Source organism: Apus apus, chromosome Z (genome assembly GCF_020740795.1).
Source record: "Apus apus isolate bApuApu2 chromosome Z, bApuApu2.pri.cur, whole genome shotgun sequence".
NCBI classification, from domain to species: domain Eukaryota; kingdom Metazoa; phylum Chordata; class Aves; order Apodiformes; family Apodidae; genus Apus; species Apus apus.
Genome location: NC_067312.1, coordinates 41,199,547 through 41,227,428, shown reverse-complemented (window position 1 = coordinate 41,227,428; position 27,882 = coordinate 41,199,547). Strand labels below are relative to the sequence as shown.

General features: G+C 37.9%; 1 protein-coding gene across 1 annotated transcript in view; it reads right to left on the bottom strand.

The window, feature by feature from the left end:
- Nucleotides 1–10,818: 10,818 nt before the first annotated feature.
- The window catches only part of RASEF (RAS and EF-hand domain containing), a 30,104-nt gene continuing 13,040 nt past the window's right edge, over nucleotides 10,819–27,882 (bottom strand). The window contains exons 4-17 of the mRNA XM_051642736.1: nucleotides 27,022–27,117; nucleotides 25,851–25,928; nucleotides 25,246–25,361; nucleotides 24,495–24,563; nucleotides 23,076–23,160; nucleotides 21,667–21,758; nucleotides 19,822–20,056; nucleotides 18,652–18,789; nucleotides 18,386–18,533; nucleotides 17,330–17,411; nucleotides 15,935–16,049; nucleotides 14,944–15,063; nucleotides 13,640–13,716; nucleotides 10,819–11,004 (exon numbers count right to left, since the gene is read on the bottom strand). Of these exons, the coding sequence (XP_051498696.1) occupies nucleotides 10,896–11,004; nucleotides 13,640–13,716; nucleotides 14,944–15,063; nucleotides 15,935–16,049; nucleotides 17,330–17,411; nucleotides 18,386–18,533; nucleotides 18,652–18,789; nucleotides 19,822–20,056; nucleotides 21,667–21,758; nucleotides 23,076–23,160; nucleotides 24,495–24,563; nucleotides 25,246–25,361; nucleotides 25,851–25,928; nucleotides 27,022–27,117 (1,560 nt within the window). The 3' untranslated portion in view covers nucleotides 10,819–10,895. The remainder of the gene's footprint in view (nucleotides 11,005–13,639; nucleotides 13,717–14,943; nucleotides 15,064–15,934; nucleotides 16,050–17,329; nucleotides 17,412–18,385; nucleotides 18,534–18,651; nucleotides 18,790–19,821; nucleotides 20,057–21,666; nucleotides 21,759–23,075; nucleotides 23,161–24,494; nucleotides 24,564–25,245; nucleotides 25,362–25,850; nucleotides 25,929–27,021; nucleotides 27,118–27,882) is intronic.

Genomic DNA, 27,882 nt, shown 5'->3' with positions numbered 1-27,882 from the left:
ACCCCAGCTGCAATATCTTTCCACAGCTCAGCCACCCAAACAGGTTTACCTTTTTGCTGCCAGCTGGTCTGCTGCCACTGCTTTAGCCAACCCCAAAGGCATTTGCTGCCATCCATGAGTCAGTGTAGAGATAGAGTCTCGGCCACCCCTCTGGCTCAGCAATGTCCAAAGCCAGCTGGATGGCTTTGACCTCTGCAAACTGACTTGATCCACCTTCTCCTTCAGCTACTTGTGCAACCAGTCATGTAGGACTCCACAGGGCAGCTTTCCCCTTCCGGCGGTTCGCTACAAGACGACAGGAGCCATCGGTGAAAAGAGCAAATTGTTTCTCAGTCTCCGGTAGATGATCATATGGTGGAGCTTCTTGAGCCCGTCTCACCACTTCTTGTGGTGGCATTCCAAAGTGTGTGCCTTCTGGCCAGTTTGTAATTGCTTCTACAATACCTGGACGATTAGGCCTTCCTTTTTGAGCTCACTGGGTGATTAATGCAGTCCATTTACTCCAAGTCACATCGGTGGCATGATGGATAGGGGAAAGGTGACTCTGGAACATGAATCTCAGCACTGGTAATCTGGGCACCAGGAGGAGCTGCGCTTCAGTGCCCATCACTTCTGAAGCGGCTCTAGCTCCTTCACATGCTGCAAGTATCTCCTTCTCAGTTGTCATGTAGTTGGCCTCGGAACCTCTGTAGCTCTGGCTCCAGAATCCCAAGGGTTGACCTCGAGTCTCCCCTGGTGCTTTCTGCCAGAGGCTCCAGTTAGGACCATTGTGCCCTGCTGAGGTGTAGAGCACATTCTTGATGTCTGGCCCTGTTCATACCGGTCCAAGGGCCATTGCCTGCACAATCTCCTTTTTGATCTGCACAAAAGCCTTCTGTTGGTCAGAACCCCATTTAAAGTCACTCTTCTTTCAGGTCACCTCATAGCAAGGCACAGGCTGGTAAAGCCTGAGCAAACCTCTGGAACATTTGTGTGTCACACTGAACATCATCAGGATTTGTAAGTCCATCTTTATCACAGATCACCTCTCACACAGCTATCTCTCTCCAGTATGTGATGGCTTTCTCAAGAGTGGGTGTTCTGCTTTGTCACCATTCAATGTCACTCTTGTGGGGGTATCTTTCCCTCACAGCTGAAAGAAGTCATTCCCACAGGGTGGTAGTTCCCATCTTACTACTAAGTGCTCTATCAATGCCAGCATCTCTGGCCAGGGATCCCAACTGCTTGGCTTCTCTCTCATCCACATTGTAGGTTTCAGCACCACTATCAAAGCATCAGAGCAACCAAGGAAGAATTCCCTCAGCATCAGTGCTGGAAAAGTCCCTTCTCATGAGGCGCGGTTCTTCCATAGAGAAAGGCTGGACAAGGTCATTGTCGTCATCTGCTGTTCTGTCTGCTTGAGAAGGGCCTGGTTTTTTATCTGTTTGAGAGGTACCTGCTCCATCATCTGATTTAGAATCCTCTGCCTCCTCAGTTTCAGTCTCTATCATTCCTCGAAGAAACTCTGGATGTCTCAGGGAGAAGCGTTTTGCTTTTGCCTTGCTCCTGGTCACAGGATGAACTAGCTTGATTCGAAATGGAGTGGACTTTATCTTTGTAGAAGCAGTTGGTTTTGTAGCAGCACTTGTAGAAGCAGCTGTTTTTGTATCAGCACTTGTAGAGGCAGCTGTTTTTGTAGCAGTATGAGTGGTGGTATCAGCAGCAGTGGTGATGGCAGCATCACGGGTGGCAGCAGCAGCACCGGCAGCAGCCTTGCCCGTGGGGGATTGGCAGTGAGTGGAGCAACACCTCACCCTACGTATCCACAAGACATTATAAACATTGAGCAGAAGCATCCCCACTGCAACAATGCTATTCAGATCAAGAGCTGGGAGATTCAGCTTGAAAGAAAATGGAGAGGAAAATTGAACCTGCTACTGGCATTACCAACATGGACCGTTCCGTTCGCTTTAGGAGTTGTACCATAACTGTACACATACAGTGCTCCCACAAAGATCAGTATCATAACCCCTAGGATCATTAGGCTGGTAATTATATGGTTGATTACGGCTACAGTTCTGTCAATAAACCATAAAACAATCACAAGAGCAATCACACAGAGCAGCTCTTGGCTGTATAACACATGTACAATTGCATATTTGGAAAAAGGTCCAATAGATCCATTGCAGAAAGTGTCTGTTCAGTTTTCAATCCATCACGAAATTCAGCAGAACTGCTGCCCATTGCTATCTCAGGAATTCCTCCCATCAGAGATGGAATTTTGACCACTCCCAACTAATGAAAATTTATAATCTGGCCTTAAAATCGAGCCCCGCATTTGGCACCGGATAGATGGAGTCCTCCCCGGATGCCAGTCATGGACGGAGGAGAAGGGAAGAAGAAGCAGGAAGGAAGTTGTCTTCTGTGATCTCTGACCTTCCTCTGAGCTTACATAGATACATGGAATGGAATATCTCTGGCCAATTTTGCTGTCTGTCTAATTCAGCCTCCTGTGGGGGGGTCATAGATCTCCCCATAGTGTCTGAGCCAGCAGAGTAAAGATGTGAGCTTGAAGACCCAACAGTTAGAAAAACATTCCACTGTTATCAATCTTAATTGGAATGCACTGGTGCTAGTTAAAAGAAAGCTTACTGAAGGAAAAAAAAAAAAAAAAAAAATCAGTGAAAGGAAAATTGGCTTCATCCTGGCTCAAACCAGGACAAACAGGGAAGGCACCTTCCTCCTTACATCATTAACCTGGTCATCAGGGAAACAGCAGACTTCCCTATGAAGTGGTTCAGGTCTGCATACTGGGCCCTCCACTCCTTTCACAAGCAAGTCACCTATTACAATGACACATCTGTTATTCTTTACTAAGCTGGCATGGATGCAGTGGGGGATCCTACTAGACCTTGATGATACCTCCAAGAAGGAAGAACTAACACCCTCGCCATTGCCCTGTTCCTCTTTCAAATTTCTGTATCTGTTATGCCACAGCACCTGGGAAAGTGCAGGAGTTGCTGGGCAGACATGCCTGCATTGCTTTTTGCATCAGGCAGAAACTTCTTGTCATTGTCCCCTGTCCTCCAGATCACCACATTCAATCAGGCAGAGGGAGGACAGGGAGTTCTCTGCAGCACTGATTCTGTCTGCCTGCTGGGTAGGATTCTCTACTTCTTGTGGAGTCTTCACCTGCTACCTTTGCCTGAAGGCCAGCAAGGTGTGGCTCCACAGATCTATCTCCCTTTTACATTCCCAGATACTTCTCAAGCTCTGCACCTTTGCTGTCAGATCATTCACCCGGTCACAGTGTACACAGGTATTGTCACTGCTGCCCTCTGGTACTAGTGACAGGCTCGCGCATTCTGCACTGCCCAGGACCTGAACAGCATCTGCTTCTGGGGCACCTCTCTCTGGGTTGCCACATTCTTTTTGGCCATGGCTTTCAGCCAAGGGCTGAGTTTTCTTGTGGGAGGGGGATGACTTCAGTTGCCCTCAACTCCTAGCCTCCCTGCCCACATGAACTGCCACACACCCTGCTCACTCCACTCCTCTGCAATAGCCACATTTAAATCTCCCAAGGTTTCCCTGGCCATGCCCCCAGCCAAATGAAGCTGTCAGCAAGTGGCTGGCCGTAAGTGGCATTCCCCAATTATTTGAGGGGATCAAGTGCTCCCTCAGAGTGCACCTGTCAGTTTGTAGACAACACCACATTAAGCAGGAGTATTGATCTGCTTGAGGGTAAGAAGGCCCTGCAGAGGGACCCGGACAGGCTGGATCAAAGGGCCAAAGGCCAATTGTATGAGGTCAAATAAAGCCAAGTGCCAGGTCCTGTATGTGGGTCACAACAACCCCCTGCAATGCTGAAGGCTTGGTGATGAGTGTCTGGAAAGCTGCCCAGAGGAAAAGGGCCAGGGGCTGCTCTTTGACAGCTGGCTGAACACAAGCCAGCACCATGTCCAGGTGGCCAAGAAGGCCAACAGCACGCTGGTTTGTATCAGAAACAGTGTGGCCAGCAGGACAAAGGAAGTGATTGTCCCCCCGTACTCAGCACTGGTGAGGCTGCATCTTAAGTACTGTGTTCAGCTCTCGTTACAAGAAGGACATGGAGGTGCTGGACCAAGTGCACAGAAGGGCAACAAAGCTGGTGAAGACCTTGGAGAACAAGTGTTATAAGGAGCAGCTAAGGGAAGTGAGGTTATTTAGTCTGAAGAAAAGGAGGCTAAGGAGAGACCTTAATCCTCTCTACAACTACATGAAAGGAAGCTGTAGCAAGGTTGGGGCTGGTCTCTTCTCCCTACAAACAAGAGATAGGACAAGAGGAAATGGCCTGAAGGAGTGCCAGGAGAGGTTTAGATTGGATATTAGGGGAAAAAAAATTAATCTAAAAGGTTCTTAAGCATTGGAACATGCTGTCCAGTGAAGTTTCTAAGTCACCATAATTGGAAGTATTTAAAAGATGTGTAGACATGATCCTTTGGGATATGGTTTAGTGGAGGACTTGGTAGTATTAGGTTAACTAGGTTAACCAAATTAGGTTGAACTTCGTGACCTTGAAGGTCTTTTCTTATCTAAACAATTCAGGGATTCTCTGATAGCATTTAAAGATGCCAATTTTACCTGAAGCGGCTCTTAATTTTAGTTTTGGGGCAGTTTTTTTCTTTGACACATGGTCTCCTGAGTATTTTGTACTTGAAATTTAAAGCCCTTTATATATCATAATTGCAACATGCTTAGTAATTCTGGTGATTTCAAAATTCTCTTTCTTATCTTACTAGTATCACTTATTAGTACTTAGAGACAGAGTGGCTAAACCATCTCTGTAAACAGATACAGCAGCATAATTTCCAGACTTATTCCAGATTCACAGTGAGGGACATCTCACAACTTAAATATAAAGTGATGGCTTTTCATTGAAGCCAAGAAGTTGGAGGCTATCAGAGATACTAAGAAATTGCATCACTCCTACATGCTGTTGGCCATGGAAACTGCTGAACCCTAAAAACTTTAAGCTGCCAGGTCACAGACACTATGCTGGACTCCTGCTCATGAGCTCCAGCAAGAATAAAATAGACTAAAGAATAATGGCTATTGAAGCATATTTTATTATACAGCAATTTGTAAGACAGAGAAGGTGTAATTCTTTTTAAACATATATATTTATACACACCAAATTACAGTGAATCCAGTGATCTGTAGTTTTGAGGAGGAACAGACTGTATGAACACCACAGTTGTATTGTAAACAGTATAAACTAAAGTTTCAAAAGTTTTTACCATTTATAGCCTCATTTATTTAATATACAGACTTTTAATAAAAGTTGGCACATGCAATTGGCATTGAATTTCTCCCTAATACTAGTATGAAAATACCCCTTTATTTTAAATACCTCACTTTATATTCAGTGGAAACCCATCACAGCTTGGGTTTAATTGTTATTCAGTCAACTAATGACTAATTTCCCATAAATCCAGCTATCTATAGCCTAACTCAAAGAGCAGAAACTGTAGGAAAAGGACTTATTTTTACAAACTAAATAACACATTTGAATCTGCATTCCACATATTTGAGTCAAATTGTCTTTTAGCATAAGCAGGTATTTGTCACAAAACAGGATATGTGAAAAAAAATTAGTAATAATGAAAACTGATGCTACTAGTCCTAAAGATACCAATAAAAAAGGATTAGGCATGATAGCAATACAGTGGGAGAGAAATACTAAAATAACTGATGCTGTAAAAAGCTTCTCCAATCCAGTAGCCCGGTTAGGGTCAGAGGGACAGCATTGCATGCTATTTCAAAATCTAGCAGATCTAGTGGTAAAAGGCGTTTGAACTGCACAAGTACTATTGGCCCACTTTTTAAAAGTACCTAATACAGTCAGAAACATCTTGGAAGTAGGTTTCTTTGTAATATAATTAAGTGACTTGACTGTATGAAAAAAATACCTCCCTTTGGTTTATGAATTAGGGATCTTTCACTAAACTATCTTTCTCTTAAAAAAATTACCTAGCATTGTTGTACAACAGTGGACCAAGGAAAAAAGAAAACGTCTTTAAAAGGATCATATATGAACAGATTGCATGCACTAGTACAGAATCTATTAGCTTAACTGGGGATGTACATGGGTACACATCTACATGATGTTCCTTGCAGAAGTGGCCTGTAGATATTTTCCACGGAATACACTGTAACAAGCCATACAGATTTAAAACTGTAATTTATTATTTTCTAAAATATTATTTTCCAAAATAATAGAAAATTTTGTAGTCAATACAAAAATAGTTACAAAGAAAAATACTTAAACCATGTTAGGCCACAACTGTATTTGCAAGAACAATTAAAAGAAGCTGTAGCTTGTCTTATTAAGCCACTAATGTATGCTAAACAGGCACAAAGTGGTTACAAGAACTTATGCGAACAAAATATATTCAGAGTGTTTCACAGAAATTATTGTCCCAGGGATGTGCACTACACCACAACCAAAAAGGGTCCAAAACCATACAGAATGAAATAATACTTCCTTGTCAACTGAATAAAAATTACTTATTTACAGATCATGAGGAAAAACATGAAAGGCCTTTCCTTTTCAAATAAATACATGTATTAAGGGAACACATCCACTACCTAAAAAAAAAAACTTTGTGCGATTAAATGAATAATTCTTATGTAATAAACAAAACCATAAAAACATTCAAAGTACAATAGTGCAACTATGTCAGAGCATAAAGCTCATGTTTGCCAAAACAACAGAAAACTTTCTTTGTTTATTATTTCCATGTATAAAGACATGCTTTATTTTCTAAATTTTAATATCTTTTTTCCCAAGTTCTTTTGCCTTAACATGAATTCTACACGGTATTACGTGAATACGCAGACTTGATGGCACTGAGCTATAGCTATATCCCCACTTGGTAGTGCTTTTTTAGTACTTTATACATTGACCATAAAACTACTCCGCTGTAAAACTTTATTAACTGTTTCCAACCCTGAATCATATTTTAAAAACAACACTGTTTCAAATTAGTTGCTTTACACAACACATAAATATTACAGAGCTTAAAAAAAGTTATTCAGTTTATGTAATTTGGCCAAATAACACAACAGATCTTAGTCATTAAAATAAATGAAAAAAAGTACCCTAAGTATGAAAGGTCCAGTTCTGCACAGAGAAAAAAAGAGGTATGAAGGCAGGCAGGTCCCTGAACCCACAAACTTTGACCAAGCTCTCTACAGGCATGGACATTCACATGTATCACTCTGTATTTTAAGAATCTTAGATATGATAGCAATTACTGCACATGCACACACACTCTGGGATGTGGAACCCAGAGGAACCTCACAATGTTGCGAATCGAAGGCCAAGGGACATCTACATAGGCTATACATACTGAACAGGGAGTTAACCAAGATCACTGCCACTTTGGAAAATGAGGTTGGACATGGAAAGGAATTTTTAATCTAGAAGAGAAGTGGAAACACAGGAACTGGTTGCCCAGAATGGTGATGGTTTATGTGTCTTTTGGGATTTTCACAGACCAGCTAGCCAAACCCACAGCTAACCTAAGGTTGGCAACAGTCCAGCTCTGCTTGGGTGCTTGGGAGGTCGGACACAACCACTTGCAGAAATCCTTCCTGCAAACAACTTTATGTGATTCCTTGCATCCAAGCAAAATGTTTTGCTCATGGAGGTGTGTTAATAAGGTTTAGGCAAACATATTTCATCTCATTTACTGCAGGCCAAGACGACTAAGCTGGCCAAACACTGTGGTTTAGGAAACACATACAGAACACTGAGTCTCAGCCTAAACTCTACAAATTAACAGAGGTCAATTGACAGAAGTTAGTATTTTGGAATGTAAGTAACAACTCAAAATCATGACATTCTCATCCTGAGAAAATTCAAACACCTATATATAATAAACTTTAGAAACCAAGTACTAGATCATACCCCTCTCTCCTCCCTGTTGTTGCAGGAAGAACGGACTGCAAGTACAAAACACATTAATTTTACTTCCCTTTGAGAGAAAGAATCTTTTGCAGACAAAGAACACCGAAGAGGCCCTCATCAATGCACTCAGCTAAGCGTGGTTTTCTACTCAGGCAAGTTAATTGCAGCTGTAGTTTTCTTGCTTAAATAATCAAGGGTTAATAATAAACAATATATATGTAACCAAGCATATTCCTCATACACTTGCATCCCCATCATTCTCTGCCACCTGCCCCAAATAAGTGTCCAGACTACAGTAAGGTGGCTTGTACTGCTGGGTGGAAAGATGCTACAACTCTTAAGTCTCCTGCAAGGAATAAGGTAGTGTGTGAAGATACCCTTAGAACTACAAAAGGACACCAAACATGTTTTGTCATCTAGGGCTGAAATAAACACGGTGAAAAAAAATTTGTTATTCTTTCTGGTATTAGATTTTCTTGGCATTAGGTCCCCTTGGAGTCTTATCTCCTCTAGGCTCAACAACCTCAACTCCCTCAGCTTGTCTTCGTAAGAGAGGTGCTCCAGCTCTCTGATCATTTTTGTTACCCTCCTCTGGATATGTTCCAACAGGTCCACAACCTTCTTGTCTTGGGGGCTCCACAGCTGGATGCAGTACTCCAGGTGAGGTCTCACCAGGGCAGAGTAAAGGGGCAGAATCACCTCTCTCGATGTGCTGGCCATATTCTTTTGAGGCAGACCAGGCATACATATAGATGGCCTTCTTGATTTTTTGTTTTGTTTGTTTTTCACATTCCTTGCCAAGTTCAGCTCCAGCTGTGCCTTGGCTTTCCTGACCTTGCTCCTACACAATTGGGCAATATCCCTATACTCTTCCTCCAACACCTGTCCCTGCTTCCAATGGTGGTGTAGCTCCATCTTGCCTTTAGTTTGACCGGCAGGTCTCGACTCAGTTACACTGGTCTCTTGCCTTCCTTGCCCAACTTCTTACACCTGGGGATTGAGATAATCTGCACTTTATGGAAAACATCCTTAAAGATCAGCCACCTCTGCTCTGGTCCCTTGCCCCTGAGGGTTACTTCCCACAGGGGTCAATTTTCTAACTCCTTGAAGAGCTGGAAGATTGCTTTCCTAAAATTTAGGAGTCCTGACTGTGCTTCTCGTCTGCCTCACACCCCTTAGGACAGTGAAATGCACTACTGCATGATCACTGCAGCCCAGGCTGCCTTAAATGTTGACATCCCTGAGGAGTTCACTTGTGACTATCAGGTCCAATAACGCATCCGTTCAGGTAGGGCTGTCTACTTCTTGTCTTAAGAAGCTGTCATAGAGGCATTTCAGGAGTGTCCTGCATTGCCTACAGCTTGCCATGCTATTTTTCCAACAGGTATTAGGGTGGTTGAAATCCCCCAGCAGAATGTGAGCCTGTGAATGCAATGTCTCCTTGAGCTGGAGTAAGAAAGCTTCATGAATAGCCTCCACTTGATCCAGAGAATGTATCATTCTGCTTCTGAGAACTCCCGTTTCATAAAACTGGTAACACAGCACAGGCTATGACTGTTTAAATATAGTGCTGATAATATGCAGTTGCAGCTCCTAGTTATATGGGTTTCCAATCAGTCCATAAAACTTTATCAAAGGTTGATTTACTGAGCTTAGGTTTCAGCCTGGAGATGTTTTATTAATATACAAATACTGAAACAGTTTGCTGGCTCTAAAGGGGCCCTCTGCCATTCCCATGAAAACTCGTGAAAGCTGAGAACTGGATCACGACTGTAGAAATACCTATGATTTATACTACACTATAGGACCATTTGGAATTATTACAAGCAATAATAATTCTGGTTTTAGAGATGCTGACACCTAAAGCTACCACCCACTGCTGAGTTTCTCAGAATTTTCCTAAAATCAGGCAAAGAAATCCTCATTAAGGTCAATAGTTGCTGTTAATTTCAGAGACTTGTTTTACCAAATAGTTTATACAGATGCTTGTGCATGTGCAGTAATTATTTCACCTGCAGGTTTAAAACTTCAAAAACACAACGAATATCCATTGAAACAGACTCCTCTATACTACTACAGTCCCTCAATTAGTGTCTGAATGGCAGGCATTTGAAAAACACGGGAAAAATTACAACCCATATTTCTCTGTAATACTAACAACTACCTAGCCTAAACAGGCAGGTTATTAGATCATTAATTCATCTCAGTAACCCTACATATCATAGGCATCATGATGTCTCCAGAATTTGAATGTTAATGGTCCATGCAAGTGTTCCTTTCACTTCTGAGCTGTGTAGAATCAGATATAAAGCCTACTTCTCAGTTCTGAATCAAACCCCAACTCTCAAAATTAAATAAATTCTCACAAACTTATATGAAATTACACCAGAACCCCATGCATCATCAACTGCCTTCTCCCAACAGAGATTGTTGAACTTTGTACCCTGAACTTAGGGTTTACCTAGATCTAGGCAATCTTGTAATGGTTTGGGGTTTTCTTGAGAAACGTTTCATCAACATATAACGTGAGGCCTTCAAAAAACTATATAAGCAGACATGAGCAAAAAGAGATAAAATTAACTAAAGCTGTAATTTTTTGTCTTTTCCTATGAGTGATATATATTATTATGTTCTGTATGTAAGAAATAGTGAGCCCATAAAGAAACAAGCAAGTAAAGGAGATAAAATATATTACAATATTTTATGCAGTAACTGCTGTACCACCAATTCTTAGATTACTTCATTGACTTGCATTACTTAAGAAAAGTGAAACCAGACCCTATGGGATAAAGCAAATGCATAAATATGAATGAGCAGAGAGTCTAGATTTTTAAGACAATGTGCAATTTCTAAATACACAAATGTATAAATCCCCAAAAAAAGAATACATTATTGAAATCCTTCATATATATATAACTTTTTTTAAGCAGACAAGTTCTTTAGGATTAGGAAAAGCATCTGTCATTTAAACACTGCAACAGTTTTTTGTGAGTGCCACTTTTTTGACAGGTGTCCCAGCCAGCCTGGTCACTGACCTTGCATCATCTTGATTATCACTTCGTTTTCGGACTTCGCTGCAAAAAAACACAAACAAACAAAACGCATGCAATTACTACATTTCTATTCATATTAACTGTTCCATTTCTCCCAGTATATCTTACAGGGCTCAGTATGATCTATTGCATGGATAAAACTATGGGTTTTAAGGCACAGAATAAACATGTCTCTTAAGTTTCTACTGTGGAAGCAATACTAATATTTCTATAGAAATCAGAGTTACTGATAGAAATATAATACTTTCTGGTATGTAATAACTCCATAATGTTCTGTTTTCCCTCTCCCTTTGATAATATTTTATTTTTTTTTTACTTCAACGTATTATCATAGGTATGGAATAGGTGAAAACATAAACCTAAATAACTGCCACTGGAAGCATAAATTTGCCCTCTGAGGAATTCTGGATTTCTATTATAAATGCAGACTTAAAAGTTTTCTATGTATGAGTGTTTATTGATCTGTATTCTTATCATGGGCCCCATAGGATGTTAAAAGCCAGCAATATGATTTCATGATTGACTATGTATATATATATATATACATATATATATATGAGAGAGAGAGGGAGAGAGAGAGAGAAAGAGAAAATAATTTAAGTTGTCCTCATATTAGTAGAATAAATTAATTATGTTTCTCTCAGAATACTGTATTAATATTCAACATGATGTCAGAAAGGTATGAACTGGTAACAGGTAAGTCTTTAAGACTATTTGCTCTAATGAAATGTTCATTTAAAATTTTTTAATTTCAAAATGAAACGCTTCTTTCAAAGAATACAAATTAGTTAGACTTTAGTAAAGAAATCACAGCCAACTATTCCAGACCAAGGTTCTAGTTAAGGTATAGATTTTTGAGGATCAATGAACCTTATGAAGAAAAACCCCAAGCTGAGTTGGGTATTCTCTGAGATTCTGAAAAGAGAGGCTGCCCAAATATTTTTTTAAACTTGAAAGAGTTAAAAAAATTTATCATGTTTAAACACTAGAGACAATTTTACAATTGTGATTAATTTCAGATAATTGTGCTATGTAAGTTCTCTAATTTCATAACCCACTGCTGCATTCATGGCCAGGTTCTTGGAAATGAGTCATTTAATGAAACAGCAATTCACTTCACATTGACACTGCCAAATAAACACCTATCTTCTTGCTGCTTCTCCGACAGATACGTTTTCTTGGAAATACTCCTGAAGAAGCAATGATCCTCTCTAGAGAGCCAGTAATTTGTACGCAAGCCATGCTAACAAGTAGTATTTTAAGAATTAATCAAATACTGACCAAGCATCCGAACGTTTGATTATGCACTAGGCTGCTGCAAAAATCACATTAATATTGCTTGTAATTCTGGCCTTGAGCTCCATGTATTAAACTGAAAAGTCAGAGTCTGAGGCTTCATTACATACTCTCAACCCTTCAAAATTACATTGTAACCAAGAACGGCTTGGAAAGGTAGTAGAAGTCTAATGTTTGACTTGCACATTATCACAGAAATATCAGGTTGCTAAATGGATAAACCTGGAACTACTACCTTTTAAATAATTTAAAGAATGGGACTTCAAAGAAAGTATGCTACATTGGAATGGTCAGTAATAAAACTGAATATATATTAATATATCTGAAAGACTTAAGCAGGCTGCCCATGGAGCTTGCAGAGTCTCCATCTCTGGAGATACTCAAGACCCGCCTGGATGCAGTCCTGTGTCGTGTGCTCTAGGGGATCCTGCTTTAACAGGGGAGTTGAACCAGATCAATTCTAGAGGTCCTTTCCAACCCTGACAATTCTGTGATTCTGTGATTTAACAATTCATTACACATAGAATTATATGGATTTGAGGTTAATTTAAAAAAGAATTAAGAAATTAAATCCATGTACCATTAAAAATGTAATCCATTCTCCAAATAGGTTTTTAAATTGTGAGCTACCTAATTGATGTCCAATTTAAATCTTATAGAGACAGCGTTATAGAATCATAGAATCATCCTGGTTGGAAGGGACCTTGAAGATCATCAAGTCCAACCATAACCTAAATCCACCAACCATAACTTAATTTACCGGTTCAGTGCTTAAATCATGTCACTAAGCACTGTATCTGTATTCCTTTTAAATACTTCCAGGGATGATGACTCCACCACCTCACTAGGCAGCCTGTTCCACTGTCCAACCACTCTTTCAGTAGAGAAATTCTTCCTAGTATCCAGTCTAAACCTTCCCTGGTACAGCTTCAGGTAATTTCCTCTTGTCCTGTCATTATTACTTGAGAGAAGAGGCCAACAACAATCTCCTTTCACATAGCTGTAGAGAGCAATGAGGTCTCCCCTCAGCCTCCTCTTCTTCAAACTAAACAATCCCAGTTCTCTCAGCCTCTCCTTATAGGACTTATTCTTCAGATCTTTCACCAGCTTGGTAGGTCTTCTAACATTTGTTTAGCATGGTAACATTTGCAAGCAAATATGTTACTTGATCCACCTGAGAGTAATAGTGTCTTGCATTTCCCTATAATGATTTAACATGGTACTCTTCATTTAGTTTGTTGAATTTGATGCTGGTACAATTTTAAATGTACATGTCTTTATATGCACATTCACATAGAATGTACTTGTTATAAAATATACTTGGATGTGTTTATTCAAAAATAGAAACACGGCTACTTACCGAGCAAGATGAAGAACTGCTTCTACAATATTAGATCCATCTTTAGCACTTGTTTCACAAAATAGCGCATTATAAGTCTGTGAGTGAAAATAAAATGTTAAGCCAACTAATCTGATTTTTTTTTCCATCTAAAAATGTGTATTCAATTATAAATGCTTTCCTCGATAATACTAAGAATGATGATGTGCATTTAAATGAACAGGATTTCTTTTGGTACTCTTCATTCACCCATATATTCACTTTAGCACTGAAAAAAACAAAAACAAAAACAAAAAAACAACCCAGTAGCAGCTTTTTAATTGTATCTTTTTATACTCTGTATATTCTGAATTAATAACTGAATAAAAGCACATCATAAGTTTAATGTCCAAACTCAATTGTGTAGTCCAAAAGACTGCAGAAATAGGAAGAGAGTTGTTAGGACAGGGTACTAAATTCAGCTTGTTAGCAACTCATGAACTACAGCATCTGGTATTCTAGCTGAATCAGAAATATCATTCTGGCATAATCAACCCATTGCACAGCCACTCAGCAACTCAAGATTCTAAAGGCTCTACTGGTTTTCTGCAAAATATGGGATATGTGCATCCCTTGTCCTCCATATAAATACATGCAAAAAACTTCTCTTTATAGCAGAGAGTTCTGTTTTTGTTTCTGCAGATGTAGCAGGAACACAAGATAGTCTCCTGAAGATGAAAATATTCCACACAAAGTTGGACAGCCGGGCAAAAAGCCTCATGTGCTTATTAGTGTGCATCATACTTCCACTGGCAATTTTTCTTTGGCAGAAGAAAAACTCAATCTCTTAGTCCATCCACTTTTTCGCCATAAAGACTGAGAAGACTATCTCAACCAATAATGAAGTTCAGCTCAGAGGACACTAAGATGTGATTTAGCCAAGCAAACACCATGAAAAAAGGATTGTTTTAATGAAAAGTATCCATTAATTAATTAGTAGATTTGAATTAATGATCAGTAAATTACTTTTGTTTACTGTTTTCCCACATGGGGCAATGGGTACAAGCTGGAACATGGGAAGTTCCATGTAAATAAGAGAAACAACTTCTTTGCTATTAGGGTGACAGAGCACTGGAATAGGCTGCCCAGGGGAGGTTGTGGAGTCCCCCTCTCTGGACACACTCAAAACCTGCCTGGATGTGGCACTGTGTAATGTGCTCTAGGGGATTCTGCTTTAGGAAGGAAATTGAACTAGATGATCTCTAGAGGTCCCTTTCAACTGTGACAATTCTGTGATTAAAGCTCTTAAGACTATTTTATGCCAAAGTGGTAGACCTGGACCTTACCATAGCCAGCTTTTCTCCGTAGTTTACAGGCACACATTTTTGCCCTTGTTCTGTAACAGCTTGGCGGAGATCTGCTTTGTTTCCCACCATCATAATTGGAATATTCTCATGAGTTGCATCCTGTAAAGAGGATTTTATTTCCTTATTGCTAGAACACTCAGAATACAAAAAAACAACTAGCATCATGATGTTATACTGATTTCCTTCCCACAAAAAAAAAAAAAAAAAAAGTCTTGTATGTCATCACAAAAAATGAGAAATTACAAAAGTCATGCCAAGATCTTTTGAAAAGCTAGTCAATATGTAAGGAGCCAGCTAAACCAGCCTGCAAAGATATGCTTCCATTCCCATAAACCCTGTTTCCCAACAAGGAATGTCTTATGTTCATCTAATGGAAACAGTTACTGTATCTAAATGCTATAAGAAAGAATTACTATCGTAAAAGTGATCAGCTCCTTTACCATGATTTAGAGAAATTAATTCCATTCATAGATGAATTAAAGATTTTATCACTTTCCCTCCTATTAAACACCTCTGGTACAAGAGAAAAGTCTTTTTCATTAAATTCAAATTTTTATTCAAATAAACAAACAAGATGTACTAGTAGAAAGAAGTACTGAAAATTTCGCTTGAACTATAATGTACAGAACCTAACACACTAGTTAAAAATGCAGAGAATCCAAAGAATACTCAACCCATCTACAAGAGGGTATCTGAAATAGCCTCTCATGCTCATTTCAATAGGAAGTGAATGGGGAGACCGTGATTACATGATACTCTTCTATACAAAAAGATACATCCGTTTTAACACTAACTGAATACGCCAGGATACATTTAGAATTTACACGTGGCTTTTACCTCTATGGCTTTTACCTCTATGCGAGACTGCACTCTGACTAATTTCAACATACAGTTACTCAAATCTTCAAAGAATAAGGTTAAAAATGCAGTGAAAGGCAGTTTGTAATTTGGATATACTTAAAGATCTTACCTCAATCATATCCACCCATTCTCGCACATTGAGAAAGCTTTTTTCACATGTTACATCATATAGCAGTAAGACACCATCTGCTCTTCTGAAGTATGATTTAGCAATACTTCTGAATCTTTCAGAAAAAAAAAAAAAATTGCATAAAGCCATATTAAAAAAATAATTCAATTTAACATCATTAAGAATGCAATACTACTTTATTGCACTACTGAGTAAGATTATCTCCACATTACAAGATGAGTTTTCTCCTAGTTTCTTTCATAAGTAGTTCTTGAAAACTGGTGATGCAGGCCTACAAATGCCCAATAAGGTTCCACAGGATTCTGTCCTGAACAGCAAGCAACTTTTTTGGTATCAAAACAATCTACAGTGTATCTATTCCAAATATTCTGCTTTGCACTGAGCTTTTGATTAGAGGGCAGAATTTTTTCACTTGTATAGAACTTCCTAAGTTGAGTGGGTTACTCTGCTACACTTTAAAAATATGAAACCAATACACTTGTTCCAGGTATGAATCAATCAGTTATAGTAATCTTTGCTGTTAAAGTAACACAATCTACTTAATAAACAAGTGCAACAACTAGGTTTTTACATTATATGTTAAAATATTTTTCAGAAATTCATTATGTGGAAGGAGAGTAATTTAGCCTCTGACTGCCTACTTCACATAATCACTCATTCAGGTAAAGTAAACACATACAGCCCAATATAAATCTTGGTCAATGAGCTGATTAAAGTGAATTAGATTAACCTCTTTACAAGCCCCAAAAGCTTGTAAAGAAGCCCCCAAAATTAGTAAAGTAGTAATGGCTGTCAAGTAGGGATGTAATTAAATTTTAAGGAAAGTCTACGCAGTAACTTGAAAAATTTTACATATACATTCAGTAATCTGTACAAGTTTGCCAGAAATTTTTTAAGTCTTTGGGGAGAAGTGTTCATGTACTAAATACAATGCAAATCAGGATCAAGAACTTCAAGAAAGGGAGAGGAGAAGGGAATCTCTAAGACAAAGCCTGCTCAGAAATCCAGGTCTGTAAGAACAAAGAAAGCAAAAGGCTAAAAATGGAAGAAACAATGTACACCACCATATTTTTGTATTGCAAGTGAGGGACAGATGGATTTAATTAATTAATGCTATGGTGAACCTCAACTATTCCTCTCTGCAGAGATATGTCAGGCATCACCAAAGCTAAAAAATAAACATTCCACCTTTCTTGGGGACTCACCAGAGCAAAATCACATCTGTGTATAGACATCTATATATGGCTTTACTCACTTACTTACAATAGCGCCTTATAATATTTACTGGAATTTTTTTCATCTAGATGAAAAAAGGCAAATGTCTTTCAGAAACAAACCAATACTGAGATTATGTAAGTGCAGAGGATCACTAACCTCTCTTGCCCAGCTGTGTCCCATAGTTGTAGCACTGTAGGTTCTCCATCAACAATTAGTCTTTTCATTTGAAAATCCACACCTGAAAAGAATATGTGTAGTCTAATAAAAAACATCAATAACCTTAAAAAACCCTCATAAAATTAATAGCTATGTGTCATATACAGCTTATTTCAAAATTCATCCCTTTTAATTGATTATGAGATTTCAGTATGTCACATAGCCTTGAACTACAATAATCAATCTCTTGAATGCATTTAATTTGTCCTTAGAAAAAACATTTAAAGAAATATTTTGCCCTCGCATTTTCCCAGAAGTACTGAAACAAATTTGATCAACAAACAAGAAGATCCCTCTCTGCTTTATTTTGCTGAACAGATTTATGGAAGTAGAGAAAATGTTTTATAAAACAGAATTTATTTCAAAGGCAAGGAGGAAAAAGATTAATTAGAGCAAAAATCCTGGGTCAGAGCCAGTAATACAAATATATAACGGTGATTTGATTGGAAGGCAAAAATTTGGTCTTTGGAATCAATAAGATTAGTTTGTTAGCTGACAGCCATAATAATATATATAATAAGCCAGTCAGAAATCCCTCCAGCTGCATTTAAACCAAAGCTTCAATAAGACTTCAAAGAAATGGAGACAAAAAGTAGTATGAAAGACATCAAAGCATAATGTAAAATACTGAGGAAGGCCAAAAGAGCTGAGAAGACAAGAAAGCAATGAAAATAGTGAAAAGGATCATACACCCATTCCAAGTTCATTATACTGAAACTCCTCTTTTCTAGTGCTTTGTGTTGTTCCCGAACAGGCTTTGTGCCTTGCAAAAAGAAACTAGATTAGAGCAGTACCCTGCTATTCACTCCAAACAGCAATTAGCCAATTCTAAGCTTTAGCACTCAATTAGATATCACAGCCTAAGAAACTGCATGTGCATATTCAGGAAAGCAAATTCATTGCAAGGGGTAATTCATTGAAATGGGTAATCTTTTCACCCAAGTCTGCAGAACAACAATGATATGCACTTTAGTATTTTAAGAACAATAACTATACCCAGGGTTGCACTTGTATTGCCTCGAAATTCATTCTTGCAGAGTCTTGTAAGGAAACTGGATTTTCCCACTGCTGCATCTCCCGCAAGAACAATCTTGTAAGCCTTCTCTGAACTGGGGTATTTCGGAGAACACTCAGTTGCATCTGACTGAAAATAAAAAATAATCCCACTATTCAACTCATATTAAAAAAATATCCTCTAAACCTAACACTTTTTTTTCTTTCTTTCTTTCTTTTTTTTTTTTCCACCCTAAAGAACCAGTTACCTGAGGGGTGAGAGCAGATATGTGTTTCCTTGTTGAAGCAATTGAGCTGCTTCGACTTACTGGTCGTGAGGGCTTCCAGTCTAAAACTGTACTGCTGTTATCAGGACTGTACACTTCTTCATCCCTGATCTCTGGAACCTGGAAGTACAAGCAAGTGTGTTAGCGCCAGTGAGAAAAGCATGCTTTTTTCCAAAAGACACAGCTAAAACTGAATAAGTAATTTATCAGTTTGGATTAAACAGAGACAAAGGACCAAATAGAGCTATGTAATTCTACTCAAAATACTGGGCTAATTCTGTTCTTATTCACATTTGCTGCTTACTACAGCCTACATTTGGTTCCTAAAAGTATTTCCTATCTGGTATATACACTTTCAGTAATGTTTGCAGTAGACCACATTAATTTGCATAGGGACAATTTAAAGATTAAAATTAATTAAAATAAACAAACACTTTATTTCAAAGCTTATTTTACAAAAAACAAGAGTTTTTCTACTCAGTATGCAATTACTACTCAAATGAAATTACATACAGGACAACTGAACTCAGCACTACTCATAGCATTTTTAACTGCAAACAGAGAATATACATCTCTACTAAATGCACAGTAAAGCATCTGCTCTAAAAAGCCCCTGTGATCCGCTGTGCTTGATACTAGTTTTGCTACACAGCCATCAGTAAAGCTCTCGATTTTACTAAAAATAAAATGGAAAGAATAACACCTTCCTATATTTCTTAATTCTCAGAGACCTACCATGTAAGTCAATGTATGCACTAGCAGCTGTTTTTCTCATGTTTTTTTCATTCACTGCCACAGCATAGTAAGAGAAAGTGACCAGATTTTACTTCTATAGTATCTGCTTTTTAATAATTAGAAAAAGGGTTCATGTCTACATGCTGTTTAACAACCTTCAACCCTCATGTACTTCAAAAATGAAGTTATTACATTAAAAATCTACCAAGAATGTCAAAACATGCATTTTATCTTAAAGAGGAGTAACTATTTATTCATTCTCCTATAAACTGTCACTAATCTTATTTAAATGTATGCATCTAAAATACTTAGCTTTAGTTGGCATATGGGCAAAGGTTATTTAATTTTAAAAACTGGAAACTTATTTTGCCTCCAACCAAAGGTCTTTCTTAGAGAAGGAGTAAATCCGGCACTTACATCTGTATCAGAAGCATCACCACCAAAGCTTTCTTGCATACACTGTGACCTTTGAAAAATCCTTTGATGCCTGTATTCCACTTCTGAGTCATATTCATTTGAATCTCTCAGTGTAGACAAACCACTGTCAAAACAGCTCTCAGGTAAGCTGTCAACTTCACAGTTTATCCTTTGCATAGGATCACAAAGGGCTAAAGAATCATAATCTTCATCCACACAAGAAGAATGAGATGATCTAATAAGAAAATATTGCGGGGAGGGGGAATTATTCCACATTTGTTCTTCACAACAAAATCTGTGCCATTCTAGAATAACAAATAATTAGAAATGCTAACTCTACAGTTTAATACATATGTTAATGCCTATTATTTCACCTTTCTAAATTTTTCAATCACATCTCTTAGGATGCTCAGATTAAATATATAATCTATGTTATTAATTATGACCTCCTGAGTTTCAGTAAGCATGCTTATTTATTGACACACAGAAAAAAAAAATATTCAGAAAACAATGTGTGGTATACTATGAAGACATTAAAGGCAGATAATTATAGCTGATGCTTTACCTAATTTTGGCCTATTCTAAGACATGTAAAGTGACCTTGAAATACTGTATCTAATTTAAATGGGTGCATTTGCTCACAGAGGCATGTAGGCCAGTAAGTAAAAACTATAAATATAGAAACAGGGGACAAAAGAGTTCAGGAGATCAGTGGTGGAAGAAATCACTGAAACTTGTTTTCTTACAGTTTGGCAGGCTACACAAAACTTAAATTTTTCCATGAAAGTTCTTTCTTTCTCTTCCCCTTTCCCTCAAAGGCCTCTTTTTTCTTTTTCCTTTTTTTCTTCTCTTTTGTCAGTCTGGATGTGGTAATATATACAATACTCAAATGGTGACAGTAATGACAATATGGCTTACAGAAAAAAACAATTTAATTTTCATTAATGTAAAGAAATAAAGGGAAGATTAATACAGTAAATCTTATAAGAACCAACCTTTTTTTAAAAGTTTGCTACGGTTACAATCATTAACCTGCTGCTGCAGCAAGACAGGGACAGGCGCCAAGTAAAGGGAGGTAGAAAAGGTCTCCAAGTCAGAGCAGAGAAGAAAAAAAACAGTGTGGCTCTGTCCTATTGGGAATGGTTGTAAAACACTAAATTGCTAGAGCAGATGAAGTCAGTATCAAGCCTCATAAAGACAGTTTGCTGCCAGAGGGGCTGGGAGGTCGCAGTATAATGGCAGACCTGAACACTGGGGAAAATCACCAATTATAAAGCTGTTACTGAGTTGAAGATAATTCCTACTTCCAAGTGGCCAAATAGTGATGACAGGTGATGACATGATGATGACAGATCCACATGTATTCACTACTCTTGCATGTCAGTGTGAGATGAGGATGTTTATTGTTTAGAAAAGTGAGGCTTATATACCTTTGTCATCATTATTACATGGAAAAACCAGACACACAGACTAAAGATAGGATCAAAAACGTTTAATTTCCTGAATAAGCTAGCTAACAGAGATCCTTGGTAGATTTTTACAGTATCTTGGAGACACAGAGAGGTGACTGAGAATCAAACTAGAATCAAAACAGTCCAAGACCAAGAAACAGGGCATCTGAACTCTCTGTAGGTTCATGATTAGCACTGAGAAAAGTTCTCCTGAGCTTACTGAAGTCACTGAAAATGTTTCTATTGATTTCAATACACTTGGATCATATGTTACAGTCACACATTCCTTCTCAATCATACAAAGCTACTCTCTGTTACTTGACAATATTTGCTCTTCTAAGAGAAGTGTGAAGCCCCAGTCTTTTTAAACTTAATAAAAGCAAACCCGGCTTACCTGTCATATCGTGGGTTTAGAGGAGACTGTCCACCATTAAATTTAGGACTGCTTCTAGAAATGGTACTTCCTGGTGAGGTGTTTGCTAGTCGCTGCAAGAGGTACATAACAAATGCATTATATGTTTGATGAACACAGTATAAGAATCTAGATTTGTCATGAAAAAAGTGTGCAACATCAAAATTACTGCTGTTTGTTTTTATATATGTTTAACTACTTATTGTTAATTAAATCACATGCTTTAAGTAGGACTGGATGTCAAAAGTCCCCTTACTTGCAGTACTTTGGCTCCACTGTTGCAGTAATACTGAAGTTGCTGGCCGTACTCAACCACAAAAGACAATGGAAAAGCCAAGAGGCTTATTTTAACGGCACGTTGACTACTAGAGTGAAAACAGAAATGCCACTAGCTGAGCTCATTTCAGTAAAGACAGCTCCTGGATCTTGAGTGAGATAGCGGAAAGAAGGAAAGAGCTCTACATGACAGAGTATTTCACATGTTCTACTGTCCCTCTATATATTTATTCACTGGGAACAGTTTCATCTGTCATCTCTGTAATCTGCTTCTCTTGCTTCTGTTCAGGGCACAGCAGAAGGAAATGATGATATCTCTTGTTGCATCTGCAGTGAATCTCTCAAAGCCAGTATCAGCAAAAGACACACTCGTCAGTATGGTATGCTGAAAACAGGTAATGACCCTCTTTTCCTCCTTCCTGGTAACTCTTGTCTCTGTGGGATCATTATTTCAGACTCATCCATCTAAAACAATTAGCTGCTTTCCTGATGGTGTAATGGTTTGCCCAATCATTTATTTGGGAGTTTAACACTTTCCCAATGTTGCAAAATGGCACTGTAAAGTAGATATTTTACAACTTTTAAGCCTTCCTTTCTCTGTTTCGGAGTATGCCAGGTTACATTGGTTACAAGTCATCCTCACACAGTTGTGATAGCCTAAAAGGGCCTGATGAGGTACCTATTATCATCAGTCATTGCTATTCACATGAACAAAAGTTCAAACTAGGTTAAGAACTTGCTACTAAAAGAAAGCAGTTTTCTGAAAAAAAAAGTGTGTTTTCAGTGATAGGGCACTCCTATATATATAAAACAAATATGCTCACTTCAGTGCAAGAGAAATTGCTGATTTATTCACCTTCTCAGATACATTTGCCATGTGATATTAAAAAAAAAAGTCTCAAGCACTTCAGAAAGCATCTCTAACAAAATCCCATTATTTCACATAACACAAGTAAAATCCTACAAAATTCAACTATACAGGTGTATACCCAGAGTGAGTCCACTGAAAAAAAAAAGGATTTTCTGAGTACCCGGCAAAATACAAGCAAATATGCATATGGTGTTTTAAATTCTTAAATCTTCTAGTACAACATAATAAAATTATAAATACATACCAATGATCTGTTGTACCTGCTGAAGCTGTTTTCAAGTGCACTTCTTAAACCATCATTGCTGTCATGTAGCTTTCTATTAGCTGATCTAACAGGGAAACATACATACTTTAGCTTCCAGGAGTAGCATAAATAAGACATCAAAAATTATTTAACTTACCACAAACAAAACTTGAAAACTGTGGCATTATTCACTTGGGAGAAGAGGCCAACACACACCCCACTGCACCCTCCTTTCAGGTAGCTGTAGAGGGCAGTGAGATCTCCCCTCAGCCTCCTATTCTCCAAACTAAATAACCCTAGTTCCCTTAGTCTCTCCTCACAGGACTTGTGCTCTAGACTCTTTACCAGCTTGGTAGTTCTTCTCTGGACTCACTCCAGCACCATAATGATCCTCCTGTAGCGAGTGGCCCAAAACTGAACATGATACTTGAGGTGCAGCCTCACCAGTGTCAAGTACAGGCAGCCAATTGCTTCCCTGGTCCCTCTGGCTATGCTATTCCTGATGCAGGACAGAATACCATTGACCTTCTTGGCCACCTGGGCACACTGCTGGATCATGTTTAGCCAGCTGTCAACCACCACCCCCAGGTCCTTTTCCTCTGAGCAGCTTCCAAGCTACTCTGCCCCCCAAGCCTGTAGCGTTGCATGGTGTTGTTGTGACCCAAGTGCAGGACCCAGCACTTGGCCTTGTTAAATCTCATACAGTTGGCTCAGTCTGTTTATTCAGCCTATTCAGGTCCTTCTGCAGAGCCTTCCTACCCTCAAGCAGATCACCACTCCCTCCTGGTTTGGTGTCATCTGCAAACTTACTGAGGGTGTACTCAATCCCCTCAGCCAGATCATTGATAAAAATAGTGAACAAGACTGCACACCAAACTGAGCCCTGAGGGACACCACTGGTGACTGGCCACCAACTGGATCCAGCCCCGTTCATAACTATCTGGGCCTTGCCATCCAGCCAGTTTTTTACCCAGCAAAGAGCGCACCTGCCTATGCCATAATTCTCCTGCTTCTCTAGGAGATATTGTGGGAGACTGTGTCAAAGACTTTAGTAAAGTCCAGACAGAAAACGTACACAGCCTTTCCCTCATCCACTATGCAGGTCACCTGGTCATAGAAGGAAATCAGACTGGTCAAGCAGGATGATCAAATAAAAACATCAGTGAGAAACACAAAACTCAGATGCCACAGCAATAAATGTTGTCTCATGAGTATCTGACTTGAGTACACAGAACATAAACTTAAAATGAAATTATAAAGATTAGTACTGTTTTTTCTATAAGAATTGAGGCCTTTCAGTAGTTTTACTTGGTATATTTTTCCAAATCTCATGCCAGTCTTTTGCATACAAAAAACATTTACCCTCAAATATGTCAGCACAATTTTTTTAAAGAAAAACCTGAATTACCAAGAACTTACTGAAGTATTTCAATTTGTCTTTCCAGGTTATCTCTGTCTTCAGTATACTCTCGGATAATTTCTAGGTCTCTGCAAAAAATATTTATAAGAGGTGATAAATATATTGGGAAAATATATAATCTCAAAAACATTTACTTTTCCGCTGAAATATGTAAAAAGTCATTTTACGCAAAGCAAAATCACTTGGTAAACTCAATTATCTCTGCCATTATATCTCAACAAAGACTGTGAAAGATGATCAACAAAATAATCATATGGACTGCTTCCTTTCCCCTTGAATATCATTTGTGTTATCTGAGGATAAGCATATAATAAAACTGTCATTTACGTTCCTTTAAATGAGTATCTAGAAGCAGGTTTCATTTACTTTGAAAAAAACTGGTTTAGACTGACATGGGAGGCTTTCAAATCTATTCTCCGTAATATTCATAAAGATATTCATCTGAGTGAAAGTAATGGAGTAAAAAAGTATGTGATGCTCTATCTTTAACTCCTAATCAAAGTCCAAACAAAATCAATGGATTTCCTTGCAAGACTATGAGAATTTGCTTCATATCCAAAACTAGGTCTTTCAGAAACCTGACAAGAGAAGTGAACAGAAGTAATGGCACGCTTTGTAAAACGTCAAATGTGTACCTATCATTCATGGCAAATTTAGAAAATAACAGTTACCAACTGCATACATAATAAGTACATCAGATAACAGATTTTCTTCCTGTGGTGAAAATATTATCATGTAGAAGCACCTTACCTCTCAGTGTTCAAAGTTTGATCTGCATACTCGCTTTTCAAGCTATCTAATTCACTCTGCAGAAAAGCTATATTTGTCTGTGCTTCTAAAAGATCTTTTTTTAGCTTCTGATTTTCCTTAAAAAAGAAAAAAAAAAAAGTAGATGTTTGCTGCCAAACACCTGACATATTGTAATGGCAAACTATCAAAATTAAACAAAACATGAAATAGTAGAAAACTGGAGCACATAGGAAGAAAGAAAATGAAAGAACTCTAAATCAACAGAGAAGTCACTAAATTAGCATGCAAGAACCACTGAATTTTTGTGTGCCTTTTCAGTTACACAAAAAGGGACTACATAATCTCAAGCCATTTCTAAATGTGATACCTAGAATGTGCATGTATTTATAGAGAAAGGTGTTTTCCATGCTAAAGATCCTCATACACTTATGAGCAACTTTAAAAGTGCCTTTCTTAGCTTACCAGTACTACACATGGAAAAAACAAACAAACAAACAAACAAAAACCCTCACACCTCACAATCTCTATTGCAACAAATATAAAACTGAGGCTAACTGAAGATGTTAATTCATATTGATATGATTCAAATTATAATAATCTCTTACCAGTAACATATCATGCATTCTTTTTTTCAATTCAACCACATCTTCCTTGTGATTTACATTTTTTGATTGCTCCTCCAGCTAGAAGGATAAAAAGCCTAACAGTTAATCTATGCCATTGATTGTTCTGATCCAAGTACATAAAAAGTAATGGAAATCACAAGAAATAGCCCCTAAAAGATGTTACAGCTGTTAAAGTTTTTAAAATGCATAATTTTCTCAACTCTGTGAGTAGGCAGCATTACTCCAAAAATTTCTGGGTTTCTGTACAATCTTTTAAGTCAATACTTTAAAATGTTTAATGAACATTTTGCAGTCTGTAAGGGCTGAATATGCCTAACTAGTGACACAGAAGCCAGCTATTGAGACGTTCCATTTTATCCCCACTAACATTAAAAAAAAAAAAAAAAGTACATTCTACCTCATTTGTGCACTATTTGTCCTACAAGCTCTCATATTTCTTGTAATGAACTTCCATTTCTACCAATGCACTTTTAAGTGCAAGTAAGAAGAACCAAAAATATATCCTCACTGCTCACTGTATTTCTGGTAAAACTTACAGCAAAATCTAATGACAAAATTAAACTAAAATTACAGATTAACCCAAACCAATATTTGTATCTGAGACTTCGGTTTACTTATGCTTAGGTATGAGATTAAAAGATAACACTGGAATCAGGTTCCAACTAGTAATAACGAGTTTCACTAGTAATTTAAGTTTAAAATTTCAGCTTAAACCCACCTCTACCATTACCTAGATGATAAAAGGCATTATAGTACTGTAATGCAGTAAATTAATATATTTGGGTTGCCAAATTCATCTAAAACTATGAATTACAAATACTTAAAAGCAATATATTAGACTATTTCTGATGTACCAAACGCAAAGCTAGGTAACTGCAGTGTTCACAAATTGATGGATCTAGAAAATACTTTGGCAACAGCATTTGGCTAGCAGTTGATCCCTTTCCTAAATATTTCAGTAAATGCCACAGAACAAATATAACAGCACAGAATGACAACACAACTTAACAAAGTATTTGCAGTGTCCATTTGCTAATACACCTTAAATTAAAAAAACTACAGTTATGATTATTTATCTTGGGGAAGGCACTTTATAAGGTCATCATCTCTTAAAACACCTTAAAAAAATCTTCCAATGACTTCAACTCACTTTTTTAAGTTTTTTTATTGTCACCTGAAGATCCCCAACTTCAGTATCATACTGGCGCTTCAGCTCATTTAGTGCTTCTTCAGCTTTTCGCTTCTCCTGCAATATTTTTTTATCTCATTAGAAGTTGAGACAGGTTTCAAATGTTTCTTAAAAAGTGCATTCATCAGTTTGAAAAAAACAAAATTTGCCCCTAGACTGTGTGCAATTTTGTTTTTTCAGTAAATCAATCTGCCCCTTCCTTAGGATCCACCGGTACCCAATTCTGTACTTGCAGTCCACTTATAAAATATTCAGACATAAAATGGTAATGTGGAGGCAAACAGCGGGTGAATTGTTTGCTACTTATGTCATAGTCTCCCATGATTAACAGTTTCAATGTCACATATAAAAAAAAAAATAAAAAATGAAAGTGTTCAAATTTTACTTGTACATAGATTTAGGTATGTATTGCATATACAGATGTATATAGACACACCAACAGAAAAAACAGGACAGTACATGTTTTCTTTCAAGCCAGACTTCTATGCCTAAGCACACAATGTGCTAGTAAGAACATTACTGTGCCCCCATCAGCTATTTATTTCTGGGGGTTTTCTACATTTTTTTCCTTTCAAAGGTTTCATATTACATGCCCACATCCAGTAAAGTTATGCTGATGACAGTATCTTTAGTTTACTATGGTACTTGACCTGAATATCAGACAAAGTACACTGAGTTTTATTTTAATCAAAACAGATTTTGAAAGAAAGTTACACCAAGCACAACTGCAAGAACAGTACATTTCAAATGCTATAGATGACCAAGTGTTCAACTCACTCCCATCACTCTCCAAGAATTTAATAGACAGTTTCAGAATACAAG